Below are 26,205 nucleotides of genomic sequence, written 5' to 3' on the forward strand. Positions count from 1 at the left end.
ACTAAAAGTCGCTAAGAATTGCTCTGATGTGGAGTGCAGACGGGACAGTGGGAGTGAAAGCAGATATTACCCAGGGGGTAGTGTGGGAGTAATAATTATTATTAATAACTGTATAGCAGCATTACTGTTTGTTATACTTTGCACCTAGAGAGCACATTGCATCCAAGGATCTTGCAAGGCTCCTTAGCCTGTGAGCTCCTTGGGTTAGGGCCTGTCTCTTCTTGAGTGTCTGGAAGGTGCTCCCAAAGGGTCAGTCTCATTATCACCCTTTTACAGATGGGGAAACTGAGGCACAGGGAGCACAAGTGCCTTGTCCAAAAGTAATGCAGGAAGTCTCTGGCAGAGCCAGGAACAACATCCAGGAATCCTGACTCCATGGGCCCAGGCTCCATCTACTATGCAAACCTGCCTCACAAACCTAGAAAAGGACACCAGCAGCCAAGGCCCCCAGGTCGCCTGCTTTAACCACTAGACAACGTTCTCTCTCTGAGCTGGGAAAGGAATCCTGACTTGCAGACTCCAGCTTTAACCACCCAATCCCATTCCCACTCTCAGAAGCAGGAACGGAGCCCAGGCCTCCTTCCTTCTAGTCCCATGTTGTAACCACTAGACCCCACTCCCCTCCTGGAGTTGGTTTAAAAAAAACCCACCATGCTGATTCCCAGCCGGGTGTTCAATCCACTAGGCCCCAGAGGGGTTGGTAATGTGCCCTTAAACTAGCTGACAAATGCTGGCATTTGGGAGAGGAGCCTCTCCTGGCACCCCCTTCCCCCACCAAGCCTCTAGGAATGTCTCAAGGGGCACAGTTCTCCCCTTTCCTGCTTCCCCTAAAAGCCTCCACCCCAAGCAGTGCATTGACTTTGGAAGCTGTGTGCGCACAGGACCCGCTGCCTGTCGATACTGGGTCATTAGGCAGCGGGAGGTGATGGGATTGAAGCTGACAGGTCCCTGCTGCAGGCGGGATGGCCAGCATCGAGCCTGTGCACTCCCCCCAGTCCCTGGCATGGATCCACGTCCGTTCCCCCCTCCCCTTAAATCTCCATGCTGGCTGGGTTCTGGGTGGATCTCGACCCCCCTGAGCACCGTATTTAACCACTAGACACCGTTCCACCCCCCAGAGCTGGGCAAGGAACCCAGGAATCCTAGCCCCCAGCCCGCCTGCTGCAACCTCAAAATCCTACTTTCCTCTCAGAAGGGAGAAAAGAACCCAGAAGTCCTGACTTCCAGCCTCCTGTTCTAACCACTGGCCCGGACTTGGGGCCTGGTTTGGCTGTGCGCGCTCAGGCTAGCCCCAGCCCCACACACCCAGCGTCCATGGGGGTAATGGCAGCGCTGGACCGTGGCTTTGGCCTGCTTCTCTGCAGAGCCCCCCACTTCCTAGTGTGAGCCTGGATCCCAGGTGAGATGAGCCTCCTCCTCCTCTCAGTCTGGGTCCCCCCGGGACGCATATTCGCACATAGGAGCCGTTGTCTAATTAGGCACAAGTGGCAAGATGCACATGGGGGCTTCCTGGGGCTGGAATAATGGGGGGTGGCAGACCAGGATAGAGGGACATTGGCAAAGTTGGCTGGGGGGAGCTCAGGGGAGCAGCAGGTCAGCACTGAGGGGGTTCAGCAGAGCTTGGGGGGCCTTGTGCCCACTGAGGTGCAGCCCTTTCTCTGTCCCATTTCACAGGGGCCAGGCCCAGGTAGACCAGTGGCGGTCACTCCCCATGTCCACCTGGCACTGCAGGCCCCTGGCCCAGGCGAGAGGCTGCGGGAGGCCTGGTTACCAGCTCCTGTTTTCTCTGGAGCTGCTTTTCACACCCCTTTGGCTGGCAGGCACTGAAATGTCAGCCCAGCTCCTGCAGCCTGGGCTGGGTCAGCGCGAAGGGTGACTCGGTCATAGGGGATTCGGGGTGCCCGGATCCTGCCTGCCAGGGGACGGAGGGGAGAGAAAGACCTGGGGGTGGATTCCAGGGGGAGGGCCATGAGATTGACAGGCCACGAGACGGAAAGTGGGAGATGGGGAAGAGAAGGCAGCGGTCAGGCAGGAAAAGAAGCTCGGAGCGATCCAAAGGAAGCAGAGCTGAGCAGTCCAGGGCTAAGCCCCTTCCCCAGCTGGGCTGGGCTCCCGGGGGAATTGTTCTGGTGGCTCCTTTGGTGCTGTGGCGGCCATGCCTCCCAGCACAGGGAACACGCGTGCGGGGTCCCGTGGGCCCCCTCAGAGCCGCCGGACCCTGCTCCGACGAGCCCTGCTCTAATGCCTGCCGCTGGCCAGCTCCAGGGGCTCTGCCATTGGCTCGGGTCCCAGGGTGTCCCCTAGACCCAGGCCCAGACCCGCAAATGCTCGCAGCAGCTGCTCACGAGCAAGCGTGCTGAGGACATCCCTGCTGCCCGGCACGCTGCCTCGTCCCCCACCCCCCGTGCAAAGGGAGCACGAAGTGCTGCTAAACCCCAACGGTGGCGACGTCCCCCCTGCCCCCCCCATGGCACTGCTGCACGTGCAAGGGAAGAGAGAATCGGGCCCCGTGTGCCTCCCATGGGCCAGCCTGGGCATCCGCTCAGGACCAGGAGAGATGCCCCTGGCCGAGTCCCCGCTCATGACTTACGGCCGATAAATAATTCACGGGCAAGGCAAAGCCGGTGGTGAAATCCCATTAGTCCTCTGTGTAAGTAACAGCTCAGCAGCTGCGTGAGCCAGAGGCCAACTCCTGCAGAGCATGTGATTGCGGGCGAGGGGCCAGCCTGACAGCCGTGACCTCATCCCATCTGGGCTCACTGCTTGCTTCGGCTACAAGTGCACTGAGCACATTGGCCTCATCCCGTGGTCGCTCCTGTGGCCTGAGCCCGGGACAGCAGGAGCCACTAATCTGTGCATGAAATGGGGAGCCAGGGTGGGTGTGCACAGGGAACTGGGGATCGGACAGAGTCTTTCGCCTCCAGGGCACCTGCCAAGAGTTGTCTCCCTCTGATGGCTGTTGGGCGGTGTGTGTGAAATGCGCTAGTGATCCAATGCCAGTACTGGGGTCCTTACACAGCTGATCCCCCTGACTGTCCCCGACCAAACCAGACCCCCCTCCCCGGACCCTGCCTGGCAGCAGCAGGAGACTGGCAGGGTGGCAATGAGTGGCCCCAGGGAAGGGAGCTTCAGGAGTCAAGGCGAGAGGATGCCAGGAGAGGTGAAGGCGGGGGAGTGGCAGGATGATGTTGCAGAGGTGGTGATGGGAGTGCAGAAGGGGGAGGTGGACGTAGGAGCTGCGCTGGAGGGGGTTCCTCCTGGGAGCCGTTGGCTGAGATGAAGCCACAAAGCCCCCTGGCCAAGGCAGGCAGGGAGGCGGAGTTGTAGGCATTGGAGGAGCTGGTCCTCATCAGGCCCTGTGTATACTGGAGGCCCCGGTCAGGATCAGGGCCCATCCTGCTGGAGGCTGTACAGACACATGGGGTAAGAAAAGCCCCCGTCCCGCAGAGCTCAGTCTCAGGAGAGCCAAGTACCCAGGGGCCAGGCTCCAGGTCTGTGAGCTGAAGCATCTGTCACCGGCCACTGTCGGAAGACAGGATACTGGGCTCCGTGGACCGTTGATTTGGCCCAGTGTGGCCGTTCTCATGTTCTTGTGAGCTGTGGTGGCTTGTGGGCCTCCCTCCAGGTCTCCGAGGACCCCGTCCCCGACGCGTATACCACCACGCCGGGGCACTGCCCTGCAGCAGTGTGAGCAGGGGCCGGGGCACAGCCTGGAGAAGAGGCAGGTACAGGGGGGCTGCCCTCTGCAGCAGGGAGAGGATGCAGTGGCTCGGGGCCAGATCCTCAAAGGCATTTAGGCTCTTAACTCCTGGGTATTGTGGGTCTTGGGGTGCAGAGGGACAGAGCTCAGACCAGGGCCCCAGCTATGGTGTTTCTCCAGGCACGGACACCAGCAGCTCCACCGAGGTCTGGCCAGCACCAGCTCGTGAGCAGACTGAGAGCATTCCAGCATCCTCAGTCCCCTGGGGCCTGTTCTGTGCCCCAAATGCCTCTTCCTAGCACAAGGTGCCAAGGGGTTATTGGTGCCCTGGTCTGGCCTTCACCACAGGAGACCTGGGTCCAAATACTGGCTCATTGAACAGGGAGACAGGAATTCTGGGTACTCTCGTCCTAGCTTTCAGCAGACTCTGATCCCATCACCAAGCCACCACCAAATCAGGGCTGAGGTGCAGTGGCAGAGCTGGGTGTGAGGAGCCCAGGACTGGGACAACGGGGCTGTGGGTCGGGATTGAGGGGCACTGGCAGAGCTGGGTGTGGGGAGCCCGGGACTGGAATATCAGGGGGCTGCGGGTCGGGGTTGAGGGGCAGCGGCAGAGCTGGGTGTGGGGAGCCCAGGACTGGGACAATGGGGCTGTGGGTCGGGATTGAGGGGCACTGGCAGAGCTGGGTATGGGGAGCCCGGGGCTGGGGTAGCAGGGGGCTGTGGGTCGGGAATGAGGGGCACCTGCAGAGATGGGTGTGGGGAGCCCAGGGCTGGGGTAGCAGGGGGCTGTGGGTCGGGAATGAGGGGCACCGGCAGAGATGGGTGTGGGGAGCCCAGGGCTGGGATAGCAGGGGGCTGCGGGTCGAGATTGAGAGGCCCTGGCAGAGCTGGGTGTGGGGAGCCCAGGGCTGGGGTAGCAGGGGGCTGCGGGTCGGGAATGAGGGGCACCTGCAGAGCTGGGTGTGGGGAGCCCAGGGCTGGGGTAGCAGGGGGCTGCAGGTCGAGATTGAGAGGCCCTGGCAGAGCTGGGTGTGGGGACCCTGGAAGTCAGGATTGAGGTGCATCGTCAGGTGTTGGGATCCACACTGCCTGCTCCCCAATCCTGAGCTAGCAAGGGGGGGCTGCCAGCCAGGCCTGAGGACCATCAGCTAAACTGGGGGGGCTCTGAGTGGCACCTCAGCACGTCAGTTCCACCCACTCCCTTTCCGCGCCCTGATGGGGACGGAGGGAGACCAGGGCAGCGTTGACCGTGGGCAGGGTGGTTCCCAGGCAGCCGCCGTGTGTGCAGGGGAGGGTCTGATTCCCTCACAGAGGCGCCAGGCAGGGGTGGTAAGTGCCCTGTCTAGCAGGTTGAAGCCGCGCTGTCTGGCAGGCAGCAGACACTGGTAGTAGGGCCGGGGTGGGGAGGAGGCTGGGTCGCGTGTGATCACAGCTCTGCCCTGGGGAGTGATGTAAGCACCAGAGGTCTGTGCTGGGGAACACGGCTCCTCTCCCCCCAGCTCCCTCCCCGCCTGGGCCTCGCTCCCTGCTCGCACACCGCCTTACTTCCAACACACCATGAGTCTGAAACTGAAGCTGAAGCCGGTAAGCACTGAGACAAACGGACGGGATGGGGGATGGCTGAGATGGGGGGGTTGTTAAGTGAGTCCCTGCTATTGCCATGGGGAGAGCGGATCCAGGGGATGTTTGTCCCTAGAGTGAATTAAACCCCCAGGGGGGAGCCAGGATACATTGGTGGGATGGGGCTGCCTCCTTGCAGCTGGCTCTTTTCTTTGCATGGGGGGGAGCCGTCCTTTCCCCTGGAAACAACTCCCTCTTGACCTAGCCAGCCCTGCTCTCTGGAGAGGCAGAAACTTTCTCTGCAAGCGGGGCCAGAGGTGGGAGGGTGAGGAGCTGGCATGGAGCAGCCCAGCCTCCCTTGTGCCCTGGACTTTTAAACCCACAGAGGGTTCAGTCACACACTTCTGCGATGAATGTACCAATCTCTAACTGGGAACGAGCCTTGAGCTCCTGGCCCTGCCTGGGGCCCCTTACTGCAGCCTCAGCATCCCCTCCTGCATGGGGTGCATCAGGCTAGTCAGAGACCTGCTGCGGGGAGAGTGAGCTGGGTTTGGTTTGATACAGTGAGGCAGGACTGAAGGGGCGAAGGGGAAAGACATGATTGTTCTCCCCTCCTGTTCTGGGACACTGCAGCCAGACGTTCTGTGGGTTCTGGGAGTCTGGGTCTCACAGCTGCTAAAAGCAAACAAGGCCCCCCGGCGAACAGGAGACACTGGCTGCATCCTTCTCTTGGTTACTCCAACCCACTAAGGTCAGAGAAGTTACTCCAGATTTATGAGTCACACCCAGTGGTTCTTGGATACGAAGGCAGCAGATGCCTTCGAAATCCCATAGAGCAATGGCAAGGGTGAATGGGTGCATCGGCTCCACAGATGACTGGATGGTAAATGATCCGGATTCCTTCCCTAGACAGATGCATTGGCTGGGTAGGATAGCTGGAGGGGCTGGACGGATACACAGTCTAGCTGGGACTTGGCGCTTGGCTCTGGGCTGTAAGTCCGGGGATTGTTTTTCTCTCTCACGTTTTGTTCTCCGTTCGAAGGGTCCCCAAATTCATCCCCTTTGGAAGGGTTGGCCAAGTGAGAAGCCTTTTTAATTCCACAAGCCAACCTCCCTTTCTCCTTCCCCGGCTCCCACGGCTAATGTTGAAATGGCTCGTTTTAGCCTTGACACCAAAAGGCCGAAGCTGGGGCCGGCGGTGTTTGCCAAAAGCCGGCAGAGAAAGATAACGCGGACCTTGGCACATGAGCAGCGTATGGGCGGCTCAGAGAGCAGGGCAGGGGAGCTAGTGTTAGCCACCCCCCAAAGGCTAGACCCACGGAGGGGCTGAAACCACTGACTCCTACTGCCATGGGTGGGCCGTGAGGACTCGCTCAGGATCAGGCCCCTGTTGGGATGTATCATATGGGCTTTCCTGCTCTGCTGTGATTGTTACTCGGGTCTGATCCAAAGCCTATTACAATCCACGGGAGTTCTTCCTGCTGGCTCCAAAGGACTTTGGATCATGCCTTGGCATTGCTGCCAGGCTTAAAGGTAGCTTGATCCTGCCCCCTACCTCCTTTGCATTGCTCAGGGGCGGGGGGTGTCCCAGTTCCCCTCCCCTTGCCCCGACTTGCTCCTGTTGGGATGATGAGGTCGGTGCCCTGACCCCGCCAACGCTGCTTCCGCACATCCCCCTTCGGAACGATTGGATTTCGGTCACTTTTTCCACTCCCTCTCCCTCCCTTGCCAGCCACGTCTTTGGCCTTCCTGGCTCTTGATTGGTGGCTTCCTCCCCACCCGGGGCCTGGCCATTGATTGATTTTGATTAATCTGCGGCAGGCTCCTGAATGTCCTTTGCCGGCGCGTGTGCGTGTGGGTCTGTGCATGCGTGTACGCGTGTGTGTGAGACGCCATCTCGCTACCTGGGTGTGGGGAATCCGAACCACGCCATGGTCCAGCAGCTGTTAAGTTTCAGGGCGGGACGTGGACAGGCAGGAGTGACCCTAAGGGTGGGGCAGTGGGCAAGGGGCTGGCGCTCGAGAGGCATTGGCCGGGGGAGAGTCCCTGGTTTGCAGGGCTGGCTAGTGGGGATTGTGGGGCTGAGACGCACGTATGGTGGTTGGGGGGGGTCAATCTGAATGGAGTCTCACTGATCGGGACTCCCCCTAGACAGCTGGGTTTGTTAATGCTGGGGCGGATGAGGGGAGAGCGCACAGAGGGGACTGTGGACAGTATCTGGAGGGACACCCACACTAGGGGCAGTGGGGCATGGAGCGGCCAGCGAGGTAGGAGGAAGCCCAGGGAGCCCATTGGAGGCTCCGGCAAAGCTCAGCCCCAGAAGTTCGCCGGGGGGAGGAGGAGGATCTAGAGGCAAAGGCACAGCTGGGGTGGCTCGGTTCCTGCCACGCCCATGGGACCAGGCCGCCTGCTGCCCTCACGTCGTCAGGTACCCCGGTGCCAAGCGAGGGTGAAACACGCCCATCCTGCCCTGGGGGCGCGCTATCCGTCTTGGCAATGGAGCCTCGGGCTGGAGGGATTAAGAGCCTTGTCCTCTTCGCTCACTGGCACAAATCAGCAGTAACTCCGTGGACACCAGTGGTGTAAACCGGGTGTCAGTGGGAGGAGAATTGGGCCCTGCTGGTCCAGTGTGGGAGTTTCCGTAGCAGCCATCACCATGGTAGCTAAGCATTATGGGTTGGCGGCTCAGAGGGCAGAGAACCCCAAACACAGAGCAATGGCAGGGGAGCCTAGTGAGAGGGGGGAGGGAAAGGAGGCCCCCCTCAGACGCCTCGCTGGGCTATGGGACCTTTACCCTCCAGCCAACGAGCCAGGGCACCAACCAGGCTGGGGCCTTACACTCAACCCTGGCTGGTGGGCAACCTCCTGGCTCAGCCGCGGGTGTAGCCAAATCGACGCCCCGTGTTATTCATGAAAGGGGAAATGGGGGATGCCAGGCCAGGGCTCTCGCTGTGCAGCGCGGCCCGGCTCTGCGTGTGAGCAAGAGCCACCCTGCTGGGCTGGCTTTTCTCCACGGCACCTTTGGGTGGCTCCCTCCTCCGTCCTGCTGGGGCACGGTGCAGGGTCTACTGGAGCAGAGCAGGCATCTGGCCTCTCCCTTCGGGGCCCAGGAAGCCTAGAGCTGCTGGCTCACCGAGTGTTTGGGACCCTGAGGACTGGACATCCCTCCCCCCACCCTCGGCAGCAGGGGCCGACCAGATGGGTTCCGGCTCCCCTCAGATTTGGAAAGACCCTGAACTGTCCCTCTGTTTCATGCCGATGAACTCCCTCCTCTGTCAGGTCACTGGGGAGTCTGAGACCTCCCCTGGCATCTCCCCGCAGTGTCCTGGTCAGATGGACCCTAGGGGGTCTGGAGCTAGTAAGCTCACCATAGGGGGGTGACGAGCACTGGCCTGTGTTAGGAGGTCAGACGAGATGAGCTAATGGTCCCGTCTGGCCTGAAACTCACTGAAACTACAGCAAGGGAGAGAAAGGGGCAAAAGACATAACTGGCTTCAAGACTAAGCTTGATAAGTTTATGAAGGAGATGATATGATGGGATAGCCTAATTTTGGCAATTAATTGATCTTTGACTATTAGCAGTGGATATGCCCAATGGCCTGTGATGGGATGTTAGATGAGGTGGGATCTGAGTTACTACAGAGAATTATTTCCTGGGCGTCTGGCTGGTGAGTCTTGCCCACATGCTCAGGGTTTAGCTGATTGCCATATTTGGGGTCAGGAAAGACTTTTCCCCCAGGGCAGACTGGCAGCGGCCCTGGGGGTTTTTCGCCTTCCTCTGCAGCGTGGAGCACAGGTCACTTGCTGGAGGATTCTCTGCACCTTGACATCTTTAAACCACGAGTTGAGGACTTCAGTAGCTCAGACATAAGTTAGGGGTTTGTTACAGGAGTGGGTGGGTGAGATTCCGTGGCCTGAATTCTGCAGGAGGTCAGACTAGACCATCATAATGGTCCCTTCTGACCTTAAAGTTGATGAAGTTGTTTCTCCTGGGCTCCAGAGCGAGGCAGGGCTCCGGTGCACGATATACCACCATATGTCCCCTTGGTCCTTCCTTGATGTTTCCTTCCCTCCCCATCACCATGCCAGGGCCCTACTGCTGCGACTGCCTCATCACACCCCTCTTGTCACACAGTGTCTTGCCGTGGTCATTTTGTCCCCATTGTCTCTGTGTGATGGGTCCTGGAGTGGGGAATGGTCGCTCCAGGCATCCAGCGGTGGGAAAGCTTGACTGCAGCCAGACACCACGTGCAGAAACATACCTGGGCAAGCTGCAGCCAGGGCCACCAGGAGCTGAGCCCTGCGGTCTCCCCCTTGCGCTGAAAGCTGATGGGCAGACGACCAAATGTGGTGAGAAGCATGAGGCTGAGGGAAGGGGCAGGGCCTAATCTGATTCCATTCTCCTTGGTTTACCCGTCAGGATCTTAACCCAGTCCTTGGGTGGTATCAGCAAACCTTTACTTGGGCTGATTCAGGCTTTCTGTCTTTAACTTTTGCTGGCTTCTACAAGCAATTTGATGTAACAGGCCAAGTTGGACGTTTGTTACCTTGGACAGCTTAACAGAACAGGCCTGTGTACAACAGTGGGTAGAGAGGAAATTTGTTCCTGATCACACCTCCAGCTGGTGCCCTGAAGCATGAGGTTTGATGTCCTTCCTTGATTGTTTTAGCTAGTGCCATTGCCCCCGATTACGCTTGTGCCACCCCACCGATCTGAGCGTGGCTGCCGTGGTGTGAGACCGGAATATGTTGAGGGAAACGTTCCCCCGGGGTGCAAACAATGTCCAGCATCTAGGTGTTACCAAGCTAGGCCTCTCTGGAATCTCATGGCGGTCACGGCATTCCCTCCTGCAGTGGCAGCAGCTACAGATCCTGGATCCCCAACATCCCTGCCAGATACTCTAACAGGGAATCTCCATTATCTGTTAGCAGTAGAGGGCTTGTGACACACAGCTGGGAGCAGCGGAGGATGCTAGACTGTTCATCGTATGCACGTTGTCAGGGGGCGTTTACCGGAAGGGGAATCCTTCTTGTAGAGTTTGGACAGAGTGGATAGAGGAGGGGCTTCCCCGCTGCCTTCTGTGGGCGCGAGTGACAACAGTGGGCAGCCAATGGGCTGCCAGGCCCGGCTGGCAATGTGGGCAGCAGAGCAGCTGGGGGTTTCTTCCAAAGTCATCTCAGCAGATAAACACAGAAAGAAACCTTGTCCGCTAAATAGACAAAGAAAACCAAACGCTCTCTAACCTCCTCTACAGCAGCCTGTGAGTCACTGGCTGGGCTGCGCTAGCATCTCCAAAATAAAGTGAGCTCCAGGAAAGCAGACCTAAAATCAGGGGCATTTCTATGAGTCAGGCAAAGCATGTGCGGGGCCTGTGAACTCACCCTCGCGCCCTGTTAACTCACCTCCTGCCTGACCTGCAGCCCCTGCTAGTCCGGTCCTGCCCCCTCCCCGTCCCAGCTTGGCCAGTGGATCTCCATGCCAGCTCCCTGCTCCCCCTGCTACTGCAGCCTTGTGCCTCGCCTGGGCAAAGATTGCCAGGTGCGTGAGGATGTGTGGTGGGCAGGCCATGGCTGGGGTGACCCTGTACACAGTGGGGATTGCTGGGGAACAGCGAGAACAGCGTGTGCTCTCCCACTCAGTCTGAGCAGGGCCGGCTTGGCCTTGGCTGTCCTTGTCGATTCCTACAGCTCCAGATGCTTCCAGCCTTTCTCTCCACTGCCCAGGGTCCAGGGACCCAGGCCAATGGCAGCTGTGTAGCAAGGCTGAAGAGCTACTGAGGGCCCCAGACTGAGAGGGTTCTGGAGAGATCGCTGGATTGATAGGGGCATACGATAGACAACTGGAGATATAGATAGATGAGCAGATGGGATCCCAGACGCACAGGCCATTAGATAAGAGTCCCATCTCTGACCTCCAAACTCTGGTTCCCCTAAACTATTGCCCTGTGTGAAGCTGCCGGGCACCCCACTAGCCCTGGTGCCCTACGCCATGCCCTGTTCATGTCTCCTTCACCCCCTCTGTGTAGTGCTAAGGATCCTGCTCTGTAGCGGACCCCAGCACGGTTCTGTTGGCTGCAGCCCATACCAGCTCCTGCCCTCACTCCCAGTTCCCGGGCACTTTAACTTTCCTGCAGGCACGTCTGCAGGAATCCTTCCCTTCTGGGAAGGAACACGGCACTGCCTAATCCTGGCTCGAATCCAGGAGTCTCAGGGGAGATGAGCCGACAGCCCCTATGGGCCAGTGCCTGGGAGCTGTGTACGGAAAATAGCCCATGAGCAGATTAGCCCAAGAGTCATTAGCGAGGAAGGAAGATGAGGGAATGCTGCAGTCACCAGGGAGCGTGAGGAGAGGAGCAGGGAGGTTTGCAGGATGGGGGCTGGAGAAGGCTCATGCTGCAGATCTGGGTTCAAATCTGCTTCAGATCTCACAAGTGTCATGAGTATCACAGTTTGGCGGCTACTGGCCTTCAGCTCAAAGGGGCAGAACTGAGGGGCACCAGCAGAGCTGGGTGTGGGGAGCCCGGGGCTGGGGTAACGGGGGGCTGCGGGTCGGGAGTGAGGGGCAGCGGCAGAGCTGGGTGTGGGGAGCCCGGGGCTGGAGTAGCAGGGGGCTGCGGGTCGGGAGTGAGGGGCACCGGCAGAGCTGGGTGTGGGGAGCCCGGGGCTGGGGTAACGGGGGGCTGCGGGTCGGGAGTGAGGGGCACCGGCAGAGCTGGGTGTGGGGAGCCCGGGGCTGGGGTAACGGGGGGCTGCGGGTCGGGAGTGAGGGGCAGCGGCAGAGCTGGGTGTGGGGAGCCCGGGGCTGGAGTAGCAGGGGGCTGCGGGTCGGGAGTGAGGGGCACCAGCAGAGCTGGGTGTGGGGAGCCCGGGGCTGGGGTAGCAGGGGGCTGCGGGTCGGGAGTGAGGGGCAGCGGCAGAGCTGGGTGTGGGGAGCCCGGGGCTGGAGTAGCAGGGGGCTGCGGGTCGGGAGTGAGGGGCACCGGCAGAGCTGGGTGTGGGGAGCCCGGGGCTGGGCTAGCAGGGGGCTGCGGGTCGGGAGTGAGGGGCACTGGCAGAGATGGGTGTGGGGAGCCCGGGGCTGGAGTAGCAGGGGGCTGCGGGTCGGGAGTGAGGGGCAGCGGCAGAGCTGGGTGTGGGGAGCCCGGGGCTGGGGTAGCAGGGGGCTGCGGGTCGGGAGTGAGGGGCACCAGCAGAGCTCGGTGTGGGGAGCCTGGGGCTGGGGTAGCAGGGGGCTGCGGGTCGGGAGTGAGGGGCAGCGGCAGAGCTGGGTGTGGGGAGCCCGGGGCTGGAGTAGCAGGAGGCTGCGGGTCGGGAGTGAGGGGCAGCGGCAGAGCTGGGTGTGGGGAGCCCGGGGCTGGGGTAGCAGGGGGCTGCGGGTCGGGAGTGAGGGGCAGCGGCAGAGCTGGGTGTGGGGAGCCCGGGGCTGGGGTAACGGGGGGCTGCGGGTCGGGAGTGAGGGGCACCGGCAGAACTGGGTGTGGGGAGCCCGGGGCTGGGGTAGCCGTTCAGGATTCTTCATTCCATTCCTAACATGTTGCCGGCTGCTGTGCGCTGAGCTGTGGTTAGCTTTGAGCTGCCCAGGCGAGCTCAGGCCATTTTCCTGAGTGGGTGCCAGGGGGAGGGATCAGCAGGTGGGAGGGCTGATTGGGGAAGGGCAGAGCAAAGAGTTGTTGAGGACACTTGGTGCCATCAGGCAAAGTCGGGCTCCAGGACCTTCTAAGCCCACCTCCCGCCTGGTTCTTGTATCCCCTCTGCCTCTCCCATGCCCATCTCCCTGGCAGGTCCTGTCGCTGGGCGCAGACGTCCTCCCGGAGTACAAGCTGCAGGCGCCGCGGATCCACCGATGGACCATCCTGCACTACAGCCCCTTCAAGGCAGTGTGGGACTGGCTGATCCTGCTGCTGGTCATCTACACGGCCGTCTTCACGCCCTACTCAGCCGCCTTCTTGCTCAACGAGGAGCAGGAGGAGAAGCGCTGGAACTGCGGCTACTCCTGCAACCCGCTCAACATCATCGACCTCATCGTGGACATCATGTTCATTGTGGACATCATCATCAACTTCCGCACCACCTACGTCAACATCAACGACGAAGTGGTGAGCCACCCTGGCAAGATCGCCATCCATTACTTCAAGGGCTGGTTCCTTATCGACATGGTGGCTGCCATTCCCTTCGACCTGCTCATCTTCCGCTCCGGCTCCGATGAGGTGAGCAGTGGTACGACACAGAACCCGGAGACCTGGACTGAGCCCTTAGAGGGTAGAGTAGAGACCAGTCTGCCTGGGGTTTCTGGTGCCCAAACACCATGTTGACGATGGAATTACAGATGGGGGAGAGAGAGACATGGATAGATGGATAGAGGGGTGGGTGGATGGATGGATAGATCCATCTAGATAGATCTATCTAGCCTGCTCTGCCCCCTGCCTGAGACATTGACACCCTGACAATCTCCTACGTAGGAGAAACCCACTCAGGACAAGGTACCAACAAGACTTAGTCTTCCAAGGGCCTAGAAGGGCTGGGAAGAGACACTAACCAATCAGCAGCCAGCAGGCAAGTTAAGAAGGCTTGCTGTGCCCTCTCCTGGGGAGTGTTGGGTGAAGCTGGGATAGGAGAGGAGCACTTCAGGCCTAACCCAGGAGCTGGGTTAAGGAGGTGATGTGGCCAAGAGGTTACTTTGGTTTGGGTTTATCTGCGACTTTAAAATAGCAGATAGCCAAAGTCTGAGTCCAGCCGTAAGCAGCCGCTAACGGACTGGCATGGAGACACTGCAGGAGTCGCCTTGCTCTGAGCGGGCTGTCCTAGATAGAGAGAAGGGGTGTATATAGGAAGAGATGGATAAGGAGAGAGATGGGATAGAGGGGGGAAGAGATAAAGAAGGGGGGGCAGATTGATAAGAGGGCAGCAGAAGAAACATCTTTTTCCTGGTATACACCAAGCAGCTCTGATCTGAGGTTGCTGTTGGCTAATAACCCAATGACAATAGAGCTGCACTTCAGATTAGCCAGGGGGTGCGGATTCTGACTGACCACCCCCAGTAACAAGCCACTGTCCACACAGCATTGTTCGACTGTGGGGGCTTCCACATCGAGGAGTGGCTCCCCTGCTCCCTGGAGGAGAAGGGAGACTGGAGTAGATCAACCAGAGATTGTGATTTAGTACGGCAGGGTCCTGGGTTAGTCCAGTGATCTGCCCCAGACATCAAGGAGGCCGCTGGACTAGCTGGATCTGGTCGGGCCGTTCTAAGCCTAGGAAGATGTTTTGGGGAACATGGGGGATGATTTTACTGTTATTTACTCGTGTTTTGGTAGCACCCAGAGGCACTAACAGAGATCAGGGTTCAGCGCTGCACAGACACATAGCAAGAGACAGTCCCTGTCCCGGTCTCAACAGACAACGGGCAGGAGGGGAAGTGACTTGCTCTAAGTCAGCAGTTCTCAAACTTTAGCAACCCAAGGACCCCCATTTTGATTTTAAAGGGGATTTTCTTCTCCCCTCCCCCAGCACGTCCTGCACACCAGGGAACCGAGGGTACTCCAGGGGGTCCGCCAGCCTCTCCCTCCTCTCCCTCCCTTAACTCCTCCCCCCCCCCTCCCAGTGCCTCCTGCATGCCGGGGAACAGCTGTTCTGTGGCGTGCAGGAGCCCTTGGGAGGGAGGGGGAGGAGTTGATTAATGGGACTGGCGGACCCCCTGGAGTACCCTCTCGGACCCCCAGGTGTTCGTGGACCCCAGTTTGAGAAATGCTGCTCTAGGCCAGAGATTGTGCCAGAAATAGCAGCTCCTGAGGGCCAGGATGGCTTACTGCATGTGGGGCCTGATAACTCAGTCTCTAGTCTCAGGTGTTTAGGGGGTTCTCTAAGCCTCTCGATGGGCTGGCATAGTCCCCTGACTGTGCCGCCAAATCCTGGTGTTGCCTCAGCCAAGTTCCTGCCCCCTCTGCCTCCATTTCCCCCCATGTAAGCTTGGGTGAAAGGTGCTGAGGATGGTGCGGGCCACATGGTTGTGCCTCTGTGATTCCGACTGGAATTTTGTAGCTTGTTAGTTGTGGTAGCCTCTGGGGCCAGGAGCCTTGTTGCTCTGGCCTGTCGCAGGCCCCATCAGCAAGGGAGAAGCTCAGCAGGAATTGATGGGCATTTCAGTTCATCGCTGGGGGATTGCTTTTTTTAATCAGGACCACTGGTACTGGTATTTCGCGCACCGTTAGCCCCAAGGATCTCAAAAGCAAGTTACAAACGCTCAGTTATGTTTCCCTCCATAAGGGTTATTATCCCCCTTTAACTGAGTACAGAGAGATTAGGGACTTGGCCAAATGAGTGGCAAGGCTGGGAAAGGACCCAGGAGTCCTGATGCCCAATCGTCTGCTCGCACTAATAGAGACCTCCCTTCTCAGAGCCAGGACTACAACCAAAGAGTCTTGGCTTCTGCTTTAACCACCAAATGGCCCTTCCTGTCCAGAACTAGGACGAGGACCCAGGAATCCTGACTTCCAGTCCTCTGTTCTAACCACTAGACCACACCGTATCCCAGAGGCATGAACGGAACCCAGGAGTCCTGGCTCCTCGTCCCCAGTTCTAATTGTCACCTCCACTGAGGATTTCCCTTCCCCCCTTCCCCTGCCTGCAGACCACCACGCTGATTGGGCTGCTGAAGACGGCCCGGCTGCTCCGCCTGGTGCGTGTGGCCCGCAAGCTGGACCGCTACTCCGAGTACGGGGCGGCCGTGCTCTTCCTTCTCATGTGCACCTTTGCCCTCATCGCCCACTGGCTGGCCTGCATCTGGTACGCCATCGGCAACGTGGAGCGGCCCTACATGGAGCACAAGATCGGCTGGCTAGACAACCTGGGCGACCAGATCGGCAAGCGCTACAATGACAGCGACCTCTCGTCCGGCCCCTCCATCAAGGACAAGTACGTCACGGCGCTCTACTTCACCTTCAGCAGCCTGACCAGCGTGGGCTTTGGCAACGTCTCCCCCAACACCAACTCCGAGAAGATCTTCTCCATCTGCGTCATGCTGATTGGCTGTGAGTGCCTGGCCGGGCCTCCCAGCCTGGTCCCCACTCGTCCTCCTGGGCCACATGACCCTCAGCTGTGGGACCTCCCCACTCCTGCCTGTTCCCACTCGCCCTCCTGGGGTGCAGCGGTGGCCGGAGGCCACAGGGGCTGCCCTGGGGAGAGGAATGGGTTAGCTCACATTGAGAAGGGTGAGGAGAGCTTGCCCGGCTTAGCACCTGGGTACAGAAAGCTGCCTGGAGCAGGTATTCTCTGCCCTGAGAACCCAGCTTTGCTGGGGGAGGCTCCCGAGAGTCAAGTGTAGGAAAAAGAACAGGAGGACTTGGGGCACCTTAGAGACTAACCAATTTATTTGAGCATGAGCTTTCGTGAGCTAAAGCTCCCTTCATCGGACGCATCCTGTGGACGCTCCCAGATCCATGACAACCAGAGACTGCCAGTACTAAGCATTTGGAGGGGTCAGGCAGGGGCACTAGACCTGAGAGAGAGACGGTTTCTGGCAGCTAAGAAACAGGGTAAGGGACTTTTGCGTGGATTGACCCCCCCGCCCCAGCCTGACCCCCTGCAAGAGACACCTCCAATCCCCGGTGGGCTTTGGCCCTCCAGCCCCCCCATCCCGCTGCCAGACATGCCCCCGATCCCCAGCGTGAGTCCCCCTCGCCATCCATGACCCCCTGCGGCTGGGAACCTGCAGTAGCACAAATCCACCTGGCTCAGCAAGGGAAGCAGCCACGACGCGTAGGGGCCGCGGGAGGGGATCAGGCGTCTTGGTGAGAAGGCAGCCGGGAGGGGGTTGGAGCTGCTGCCAGTGGGGTGAGGGATGAGCGAGGGAATCTCCTCCACGGCACCCAGGAGCAGCTCCAACCCTGGCTTCCCCAAAGTTCGATCCCTTCTGCGGGATCCCTGACCCTGGCCCTCTCCTTGCAGCTCTGATGTACGCCAGCATCTTCGGCAATGTCTCTGCCATCATCCAGCGCCTGTACTCGGGCACGGCCCGCTACCACACCCAGATGCTGAGGGTGAAGGAGTTCATCCGCTTCCACCAGATCCCCAACCCCCTGCGTCAGCGCCTGGAGGAATACTTCCAGCACGCCTGGTCCTACACCAACGGTATCGACATGAACGCGGTGAGTGCTTGGCTAATGAGAGGGGAACTGCCTCCCCCACGGGGCTGAGCTGCAGCCAGGCAGGGATCTGGGTCCCGGGTCCTGCCAATAACCCTGAGGCATCCATGGGGGGGAAACGGGAAGGCAACTTATGGTACTCCTTGCCTTGGGATGGCTCCCAGCTCCGTGGTGGGCCCCCTGAAGAATCCCGAGCCCATCTCCACTTCCCTCTGTCCCAGGACCAGTGCTTTCAGTTCGGGCTGGAAGAAAGCAGGGCAAGATGAGATCGCATCAGTATCGCTTGGGTTTGGGATTGAAGCCATGTGTGAATGAGCACTGGGTCCATCTGTCTCCAGGCAGACCCATTATTTAGCTAGCTAGCTAGATACCTACTACTTAGCTTGGTGGCTGGGGAGGTCAGGAGAAGGGAGGAGGGTAGGGTGTGCTATCCTAGGCTTTCCCTGGCTGGATGGCAGGCTGCGTGCCGAGCAGCCTGTGGTTTGGAGCTGAACTGAAAGGCCACGGCTATGCGCCGGGGGCTCCAGCGTCAGTTTCCGTTGGGTGCTGGGGGTAGGCTCTGGAGCTCATATCGATCCAGCCTCCTCTCTGCACCGCTGGTTGCTAAGCAAAGCAGGCTGTGCTTTGGGTGACAGGGAAAGGACGGCATTTAAATAAACTTCAGTCCAGTTTAATTAGCATCTGGAAAGGTCGCGATGAGGGAGCGAAGGGGATCAATGGGAGAGCAGCATTATGAGAGAAGGGCCTTCACTCAGACGCCTTTGAGGAAGAATGAGCCTTGGCCATCAGGAGAAGCCGTCCACCTTAGACACTAGGCACCCAGAACGTGGTGCTGTGAACCTGAGGAGAAGAGAGGACAGTCAATTAATAAAAAAGAGTCCATCCCGCCTCTCGGGAGAGGAATGTATTCCCCTCGCTGGGGACATCATCGGGTCAGCTTGCAGAATTTCACCCTGACAAGCACCAGGTCAAGGCAAAATGGAAGCTAAGCAACACAATATGTAATTAACCAGAGGAACTCACAGCCACATGATATTACTGAAGAAAATAGTTTAGATTAGACATTGATACTAATAATTAGGGATGGGCCCAAGTCAGAATGCTAGGTACGGACACACCCCAGCTTTGGAAGAATTCAGATCCTGATTCAAAATTTGCTTCTGGTCCATCTGCATTATAATGAGCCAAACCAAACCCCAAGTCCGAGCACACCAAACTTTGTAGCTGGGATCTGTTTCTCATCCTGAGTGCTTTATATTTTCAAGGTGCTATACAAATATTAACTAATTGTTCACCCTGCTGCTCTGTGAGAGAGGTCAGTATCCCTACCCCCATTTTCAATATGGGGAAACTGAGGCACAGAGCCAGGGGGTGGGTGACCAGCCCAAGGCCACACAGTGAGTTAGTGTCAAAGCCAAGAATAGAACCCAGGAGTTCCTGACTCCTAGCCTGCTGTTCAGTCATTAGCCCAAGACCAGGGGACTCTTGGGCCAGTTACTAGGGGGAACGCCCTGGGTTGCACCACGCCCACTGGCTGAGAAGAAAGGTCAGAGTCCCACAATCGCTAGGACTAGCTGGAGCCATGGGAGGGAAGCCCTGTTTTCCCCCAGCCCCGCCTCCCACCTCTAACCCAGTCCCCATGGAGCTGTACCCCTACACCGGGCCCGGAAAGCGCTTCGGAGCCTGCTACAGGACAGCAACGTGCTCACCTTCCACCTGGCGCACACAACCCACTCGTTCAAGAGCAAAGACAAGACAAGTTAAGGCCGTGCTAACTCTCCCACTGCCCACATAGCACAAAACCCCATGGCTCTTATGGGCCACAGCTACATGGCCAGCGGCGGCCCATGGCAGAGAGACTTGGGCTAGCAGGGCTCATGCTACAGCACTAACAAAGCCGGGCTCTGAAGCCCACCTCTCCCTAGGTTGCTGCCACGGGCGGCGTAGACGCAGCTGCACAGTTCCATAAATGTGGGTCTAACTCTGACCCAGCAATCGCTGGAGGAGCGTTTTGTGTTACTGCTCTTTGTTATCCAGAGTCCAGTTCCTCTATATTTACCTTTAAGAAAATACCATTACATGGGAAATATTATCTTCTCTACTGATCAGTTGGCAGTCTGATCATAATGGCAACCCACTTGTCATTTGGCTTCTTGAGAATAACACTGTAGAGTTTAATTAGGATGGCGTGTCTCCTTACCAACGGATGGCATAATTCGGTATAGATCTGGGGGCTGGCTTTTGGCGTGATGAATGTTGTCACTAATGTGCACCTTACTGCTCCAAACTGCAGCCGCCTGCAGCCCCCGTCGTGAGCCAGAACCCCGTGGCCCTAGGTGCTGTAGAAACACAGAACAAAAGGATGGTGCTCTCCCCCAAAAGCTTCCAATCAAAGCACAGGACAAGAGACAACTGGTGGATACAGCCAGACGGGAACACAAGGGAATTTGTGAGGCCATACTGGTTGGCATGACTGGCACTGGTCTCACCATGCCAGCTACCTCATTGTTGTCAAGTTTGTTGGCCGGCATCCTGGCAAAGGAGAATTTAAAATGACTTTTATTTTTCCCTGGATTTGCTCCACCCTTGCTCTCCCCAAGGACCCGCCCCTACTCCAGCCCTCCCCCAAGGCCCTGCCCTCACTCTAATCCCTCCCCCAAGGCGCCCTCCCACCGCTTGCTGCTCTCTGCCCTCCCCCACGCGCCTCCCCCTGCCACCAAACAGCTGATCGAGGCACCTCCCCCTGCCACCAAACAGCTGATCGAGGTGCCTCCCCAACAGCTGATTGTCGGTGCCGCCGAACAGCAGTGGCTGGTGGGTGCTGAGCAACCCCTGGGTTTTTTTTTCCATGGGTGCCTGAGCCCCGAAGCACCCATGGAGTCGGCCTGTGGCTCAAAGGGATCTTGAGAAGTCATCAAGTCCAGACCCCTGCACTGAGGCAGGATCAAGTAAACCTAGACCATCCCTGACAGGCGTTTGTCCAACAAACCTCCAGAGATGGGGATTCCCCAACCTCCCTTGGAAGCCTATTCCAGAGCTTACCGACCAGTTTGAAAACTTTCCCTAATGTCTAACCTAAATCTCCCTTGCAGCAGATCAAGCCCATCACTTCTTGTCCTAACTTCTGTGGACATGGAGAACAATTGATCACCGTCCTCTTTCTGACAGCCCTAAACATATTTGCAGACTGTTATCTGCTTCTTTTTTACAGTCTGAACATGCCCTGTTTTTTTACCCTTTTCTCAGAGGTCAGGTTTTCTAAACCTTTGATCATTTTTGTTCCTCTGCTCTGGACTCTCTCCAGTTTGTCCACATCTTTCCTAAAGAGCGGTGCCCAGAACTGGAACGCAGTGCTCCAGCTGAGGCCTCACCAGTGCCGAGTATCATAGAATCTTAGAATATCAGGGTGGGAAGAGACCTCAGGAGGTCATCTAGTCCAACCCCCTGCTCAAAGCCGGACCAACCACAACTAAATCATCCCAGCCAGGGCTTTGTCAAGCCTGATCTTAAAAACCCCTAAGGATGGAGATTCCACCACCTCCCTAGGTAAGCCATTCCAGTGCTTCACCACCCTCCTAGTGAAATAGTGTTTCCTAATATCCAACCTAGACCTCCCCCACTGCCACTTGAGACCATTACTCCTTGTTCTGTAGATGGGGACAATGACCTCCCATGTCTTACATACGACCCTCCTGTTACTACAGCCCAGAACGATATTAGTCTTTTTCGCACCTGCATCACAGTGTTGACTCATACTCGGTTGGTGATCAGTTATCCACGATAAGGTGTCTGTCGTGTGGTTGGTGAGATTTTGGATGCTCCTCGCTATTCATGTCCTTTCTTTTCAGGGCGTGGGGTCTGTAAAGGAAGGGAGGGTAACTGCAAGCGACTGTCACTTTTACTATTTTTTTAAACAACATGTTGGGGCTTGGAATTTCCCAAGTGTCTTTATTTGTTTTTTGGGAGTCAGTGAGGAGGCAGCTTCTAAAATCATGAAGGCACCAGCTGGGTGAGTCACTAGATTATTATAAAGTGACCTCACCTAAAATCAGGCCAGTTCCCTTTGTATTGTTTCTACGGAAGGTACCAGACTCACTCGCTCCCAGAGGGCTGGATTCGCAGTGCAGGGCCCAGCATGGGGACTGAAGGGGGAGAGGGCTTCTGGTCCCCTTATCCTGGGGCTGCCACAGGCCATTCAGAGTTCTCCTGACCCACCCACCCACACACTCGCCACCTTCCACAGCTGGGAACAAAACCTAATTGTCGTGACTCCCAGCCCCACCGCCTCTCCGCACATCCCATTAGAGCCTGCGTCCCAGAGAGCTGGAGAGAGCTGAAGTCTCCTGCCCATGCCTGGGGGTTGTGCCGCGAGCGACGGGTTGGATTGTCCCATTACAGACAGAGTCCATAGTCATTGGCCGTGTCCAGCGCAGAGGCTGTGGCTTGGATCCCTTTCTTGATGTAACTGCAATACGGGAAGCCCAGTCTGTGCTTGCCTATAGGACAGCAGGGGGTGGGGGATGTGGGGTTCTCCCTCTGGGCCTGCTGTGTGACTGGCTGCTCCTTCCTCCCCGTGCAGGTGCTGAAAGGCTTCCCCGAATGCCTGCAGGCTGACATCTGCCTCCACCTGAACCGCACCCTCCTCCAGAACTGCAAGGCCTTCCGGGGGGCCAGCAAGGGCTGCCTCAGAGCCCTGGCCATGAAGTTCAAGACGACCCACGCGCCTCCCGGAGACACCCTGGTGCATTATGGGGATGTCCTCACCACCCTCTACTTCATCTCCCGCGGCTCCATCGAGATTCTCCGGGAGGACATTGTGGTGGCCATCCTAGGTGGAAGAGTCCTTCCTTCCAGGGGCCAGGGGCAGGGAGGGGGCGGGGGGAGGTGGGGAGAGGGAAGGGGCTCTGCCAGAAGAAAGCAGAGAACCATCCCACTCCCCTGATAACTCCCTGCTTCGGGCAATGAGTCTCAGCTGGTGGTGTGAGACTCTCCCCAACAAGGTCTGGGGACAAAGAGGAGGGAGCTGGTTCCCATTCCCCAACTCTAGGCTTCCACTAGCATCCAATGTTGCCTCACTTGGGAGAATGAGCCAAGGCCAGGGAGGAAAGACCAGATCCTCTCTCTGCTGCAGAGGGGCTGGGAAGAAGCATCCACCAGGGCTGGGAGAAGGCAGGAGGCTGGGAGGGTGTGTCTGGAAGATGCCAGCAGCCGGGTGGATCCGTGCCCGGTTTAGTCTCAGTCCACCCCTGGCTGTGACAAGCAGTGGAGGAACCAGCTCAGATCAAATCGGAATCGAAGCGAACCCAGCTCAGACCCCTGGACTCCGCCTCTTTCTAGGTTTGGGAAGAAACTGGCGGGTCCCAACTCCTCCACCCCCTACCCTGTTCTTTCCCAGAAGGCTACCCCCTGCAGGCAAGGGCCAGAAGCACAGCAATCCCGCACAAGACAGCTGATCTTGTGGCACCTCTGGCGCAGCCTAAAGCAGGAAGCATCAGAGATCGTGAAAGAGGAGGCCTGTTCTCCCGGCCCTCCAAACCCAAAAGGCTCTGGGAGTTGGGAGGAGCACTCACATCTGCCGAGGTTTCATCCTGTCCTGTCCTTGTGGGCTGAGGAAAGCCAAGACTCAGCTGGCACAAATTCCAAGGGGGTTTTTCTTAAGGCTGCTGGACACAGACAGACCCTTTGGGTTCTCTCTAGCTCCCAGTCCATGCTGCCCCATGTCTTAACATAGGGTCTACCCAACGTCCTGGCCTGGACTCAGCCGCCGCGGAAAGGAGCACTGAGGACTATGCTACAAAGCTGACTTGACTATCAGTTTCGTGAGGTTCGCATGTTGTGACCTCAGCGAGTGCTGGTGAATTTCAGCACTCCTGGCCTAATGGGGGACAGTCTTCTAATTCAGTGTTAGAGCCCTTGAGAGGCCCATGCAAGGCATGTCACAGAGCAGCTAAATGGACAAGGCCCCTGCCCTACGGAGCTTACAAAGATCAGCCACAGCGCAAGTAGCAAAGGGATTGGCACAGGAAGCTTGGGGTGGGGTGGATCTGAAGAAGGGAGGCATGGCAGGAGGTGCAAAGCAGCGAGCAAGAGGTGTCTAGTGAGTTGGTCAGGGGAGAGGACACAGAGAAAGGTGGGAAGCGGGAGGAGAGGAGGACACAGATGTAGACTGCCTAGTGAATCAGGACACCAGCAGAGCAATCTGTCTAAAAGCCTTAGAGCCGCTGGGGACGACTCCACCACCAGTGCCCTCATGAGCCTCTCTCCATTGCACAGGGAAGAACGACATCTTTGGGGAGCCCATCAGCCTTTACGCCCGGCCTGGGAAATCCAATGCGGATGTCCGGGCACTGACCTACTGCGATTTGCATAAGATCCAGCGGGAGGACCTCCTGGAGGTCTTGGATATGTACCCGGCCTTTTCCGACAACTTCTGGAGCAACTTAGAGATAACCTTCAACCTGAGAGATGTGAGTCTCAGGTGTAAGTGTGGAGAGTTAGGAGAACAGAGACAGCTGCTGCAAATTGTCCCCATCCAAATCGCTGGGGAGGAAAGGGGCCGAGGGCCGCCAGAGGGAATGGTGTTGGGGAGCATAGATTGACAAGCGCTCTGTGCTCCTAGCTCAGGTCATTCACAAGTTTGCTAGGCACCAAGGGCTGCATTTTCAAAGCCTTGTCTGAGTTTTTAATTGCTTTCGAGTCAATAAGAGCCAGATTTTGAGAAAAGCTCAGCACTCCCTATGGGGATTGTGAACATCATGATTTTGGCCCTAAATTTTCACAAGAGCCCAGCCCATGAGAGCATGTTGGGTGCTGAGACCTCCTGAAAATCTGGCCTTGGTTGTAGGGGCTGAGAGCTTGGAAATCTGGCCCTGAGCTCTTTTGGAAATTTGGATCCATGAGTCCTGCAGCTAACCCCCGTCGACCACAGTTTTGCAGGACCACAGCACTATTAAAATATCTCAAAGGTTATTTCAGGCTGATGCAAGGTCATCATGTTGCAATACTATGACAGCAAGATGTGTTGATGTTGGGTTGTGATGAGTATGGAGCATGGAGAAGGAGTATGGGAGACATTCAGAGTCATAAAACTATGCCATTTTGTTGTGACAAGACAGCGTTGTGTCATGACAGAGTGGTGTCGTGATGACTTGGTGCAATGTGGCCACATGTCAACATGGTGGCATCATGATGTGTCACATGATGATGTTTTGCTATGACATGTTGCCTCATGACGTGGTGCCGCTGTCCCGTGTTTTGATATGATGCTGCTCTCACAATGTGAGGGTATTGTTTCACATTGTGATGTAACGTGAGGGCATTGTTTCAACATGACACCATGTCGTGTCACAGTGTTACACTGTGATGTGACACAATGGTTTGAGTGAGGACATGATTTCATTGTCACGTCACATTATTGCAATGTGCAGTGATGGTCTTGTCATGACGTGATTCTCTCGTCTTGACATAATGTGATTTGGGTCACATTGTTACAACACTGTGACTAAGGGCACTGTCCCATATAGATGGCATTGCCATGGTGATGCCATTGCATGCTGATTATGTCATGTGATGATGTCACCATGTAAACGTCATGACTTTGGCACCAATCCAGAAGAGTACTGTGAACTTTTAACCACATGCTTACGTCCAATTGACTTTGGGTATCAGACGGTGGGTCAGATTGCTAAGAAAAAAAAAGGGATTCCAAAGCCTTCAGCCAATCTCAAACGAGCTTATTCAGAGAAGTCCTTGCTTTTATGAACAATCAGAGTTGTGATTGGCTGAAGGCTCTGGAGTATTTTATCGTTAAATCCTGCTCAGCGATCTGATTGGCTGCCACCGTTTGTTTGTTTTTTTTCAGAGACATTAGCTGATGAGTGTATGAGAGAGCCCCCTAGCTCCACTAATGTCCCGGGGCACTCGCATCTGCCCTCCTTCACACTGTACCATCCTCCCAGGGCACAGAGCCTCAGACTGAACCGGGCTCAGGAGGGTCCAGTCCCATATCTCCCGCCGGTGGGCTTGGGGAGAGGGGACTGGGAGCAAGGCCTGCAGAGAGGCACCCCAGGGGCTCACCATACGACCAAGGTTTCTTTGAGTTGCACTAACAGTCCCCTCCCGCACTCGGTGCCCTCTTCTCTCTCAGGCAGACAGCATCCCCCGCTCGCCGCTCAGCGAGGAGTACGACTGCACCTACCGCCGCGTGCGCCGGCATAAGCATTCCCTCGGCAGGCCCCCCAAGACCGGTGAGTCGTAGCCGGCCAGGCTCGGTCTCCGCGTTCCCCTTCGCGCTGTGCCCACTCTGTGCCAGCTGCTGGGCAGGACGGGGAGGGTGTGAACAGCCGTCTCTGCCCCCAGCGCCTTCTCCTGCCATCTGCTTCTCTCCCGGGCCCCCTCTCCGCAGCGCCCCCTGTCCCTTGGTCCTGGCACTACGGGAGGGACTGGTCGCAGCTACGCCAGAGCTGGTTCAAGCCAATCTGGGCCCCTGACTCAGAGAGCGATGGTCTCTCCCCCGCCCAGACTCCCCTGCCAGGGCCTGGGGTGGGTCTGCCAGGGTGGGTCTGGGTGTCTGGCGCCTGTGGAGGGCTGTGGCGAGGGGAGGTAGCTGGCCTGCGCCCTGCCAGGGCAGGGTCCTGACAGCTGAGCGCCCGGGGGAGCCCGCTCTCCACCCCGGGCAGTGCTGCAGCAGGAGCACCAGTGGGAGGGCGGGGGGTTGAGCGGTGCCTCGCAGGGGGCTTTTACCAGCTTCTCTGCTGCTGGCACAGCAGGGCCCGGGCCGCTGCCCATGAGGCAGAGCAGGGCACT

The 26,205-nt window shown here is 57.8% G+C and overlaps 1 protein-coding gene across 2 annotated transcripts in view; it reads left to right on the top strand.

Moving 5' to 3' along the window:
- KCNH6 (potassium voltage-gated channel subfamily H member 6) overlaps positions 1-26,205 on the top strand; it is a 101,049-nt gene that overhangs the window by 68,308 nt on the left and 6,536 nt on the right. For both annotated transcript variants that reach the window (XM_073326208.1, XM_073326209.1), the window contains 6 exons: positions 13,045-13,470; positions 15,888-16,287; positions 17,204-17,403; positions 21,980-22,232; positions 23,674-23,867; positions 25,547-25,646. In XM_073326208.1, coding sequence (XP_073182309.1) covers positions 13,045-13,470; positions 15,888-16,287; positions 17,204-17,403; positions 21,980-22,232; positions 23,674-23,867; positions 25,547-25,646 — 1,573 coding nt within the window. The remainder of the gene's footprint in view (positions 1-13,044; positions 13,471-15,887; positions 16,288-17,203; positions 17,404-21,979; positions 22,233-23,673; positions 23,868-25,546; positions 25,647-26,205) is intronic.

The sequence above is a fragment of the Lepidochelys kempii genome, chromosome 27 (assembly GCF_965140265.1).
Source record: "Lepidochelys kempii isolate rLepKem1 chromosome 27, rLepKem1.hap2, whole genome shotgun sequence".
NCBI lineage: Eukaryota > Metazoa > Chordata > Testudines > Cheloniidae > Lepidochelys > Lepidochelys kempii.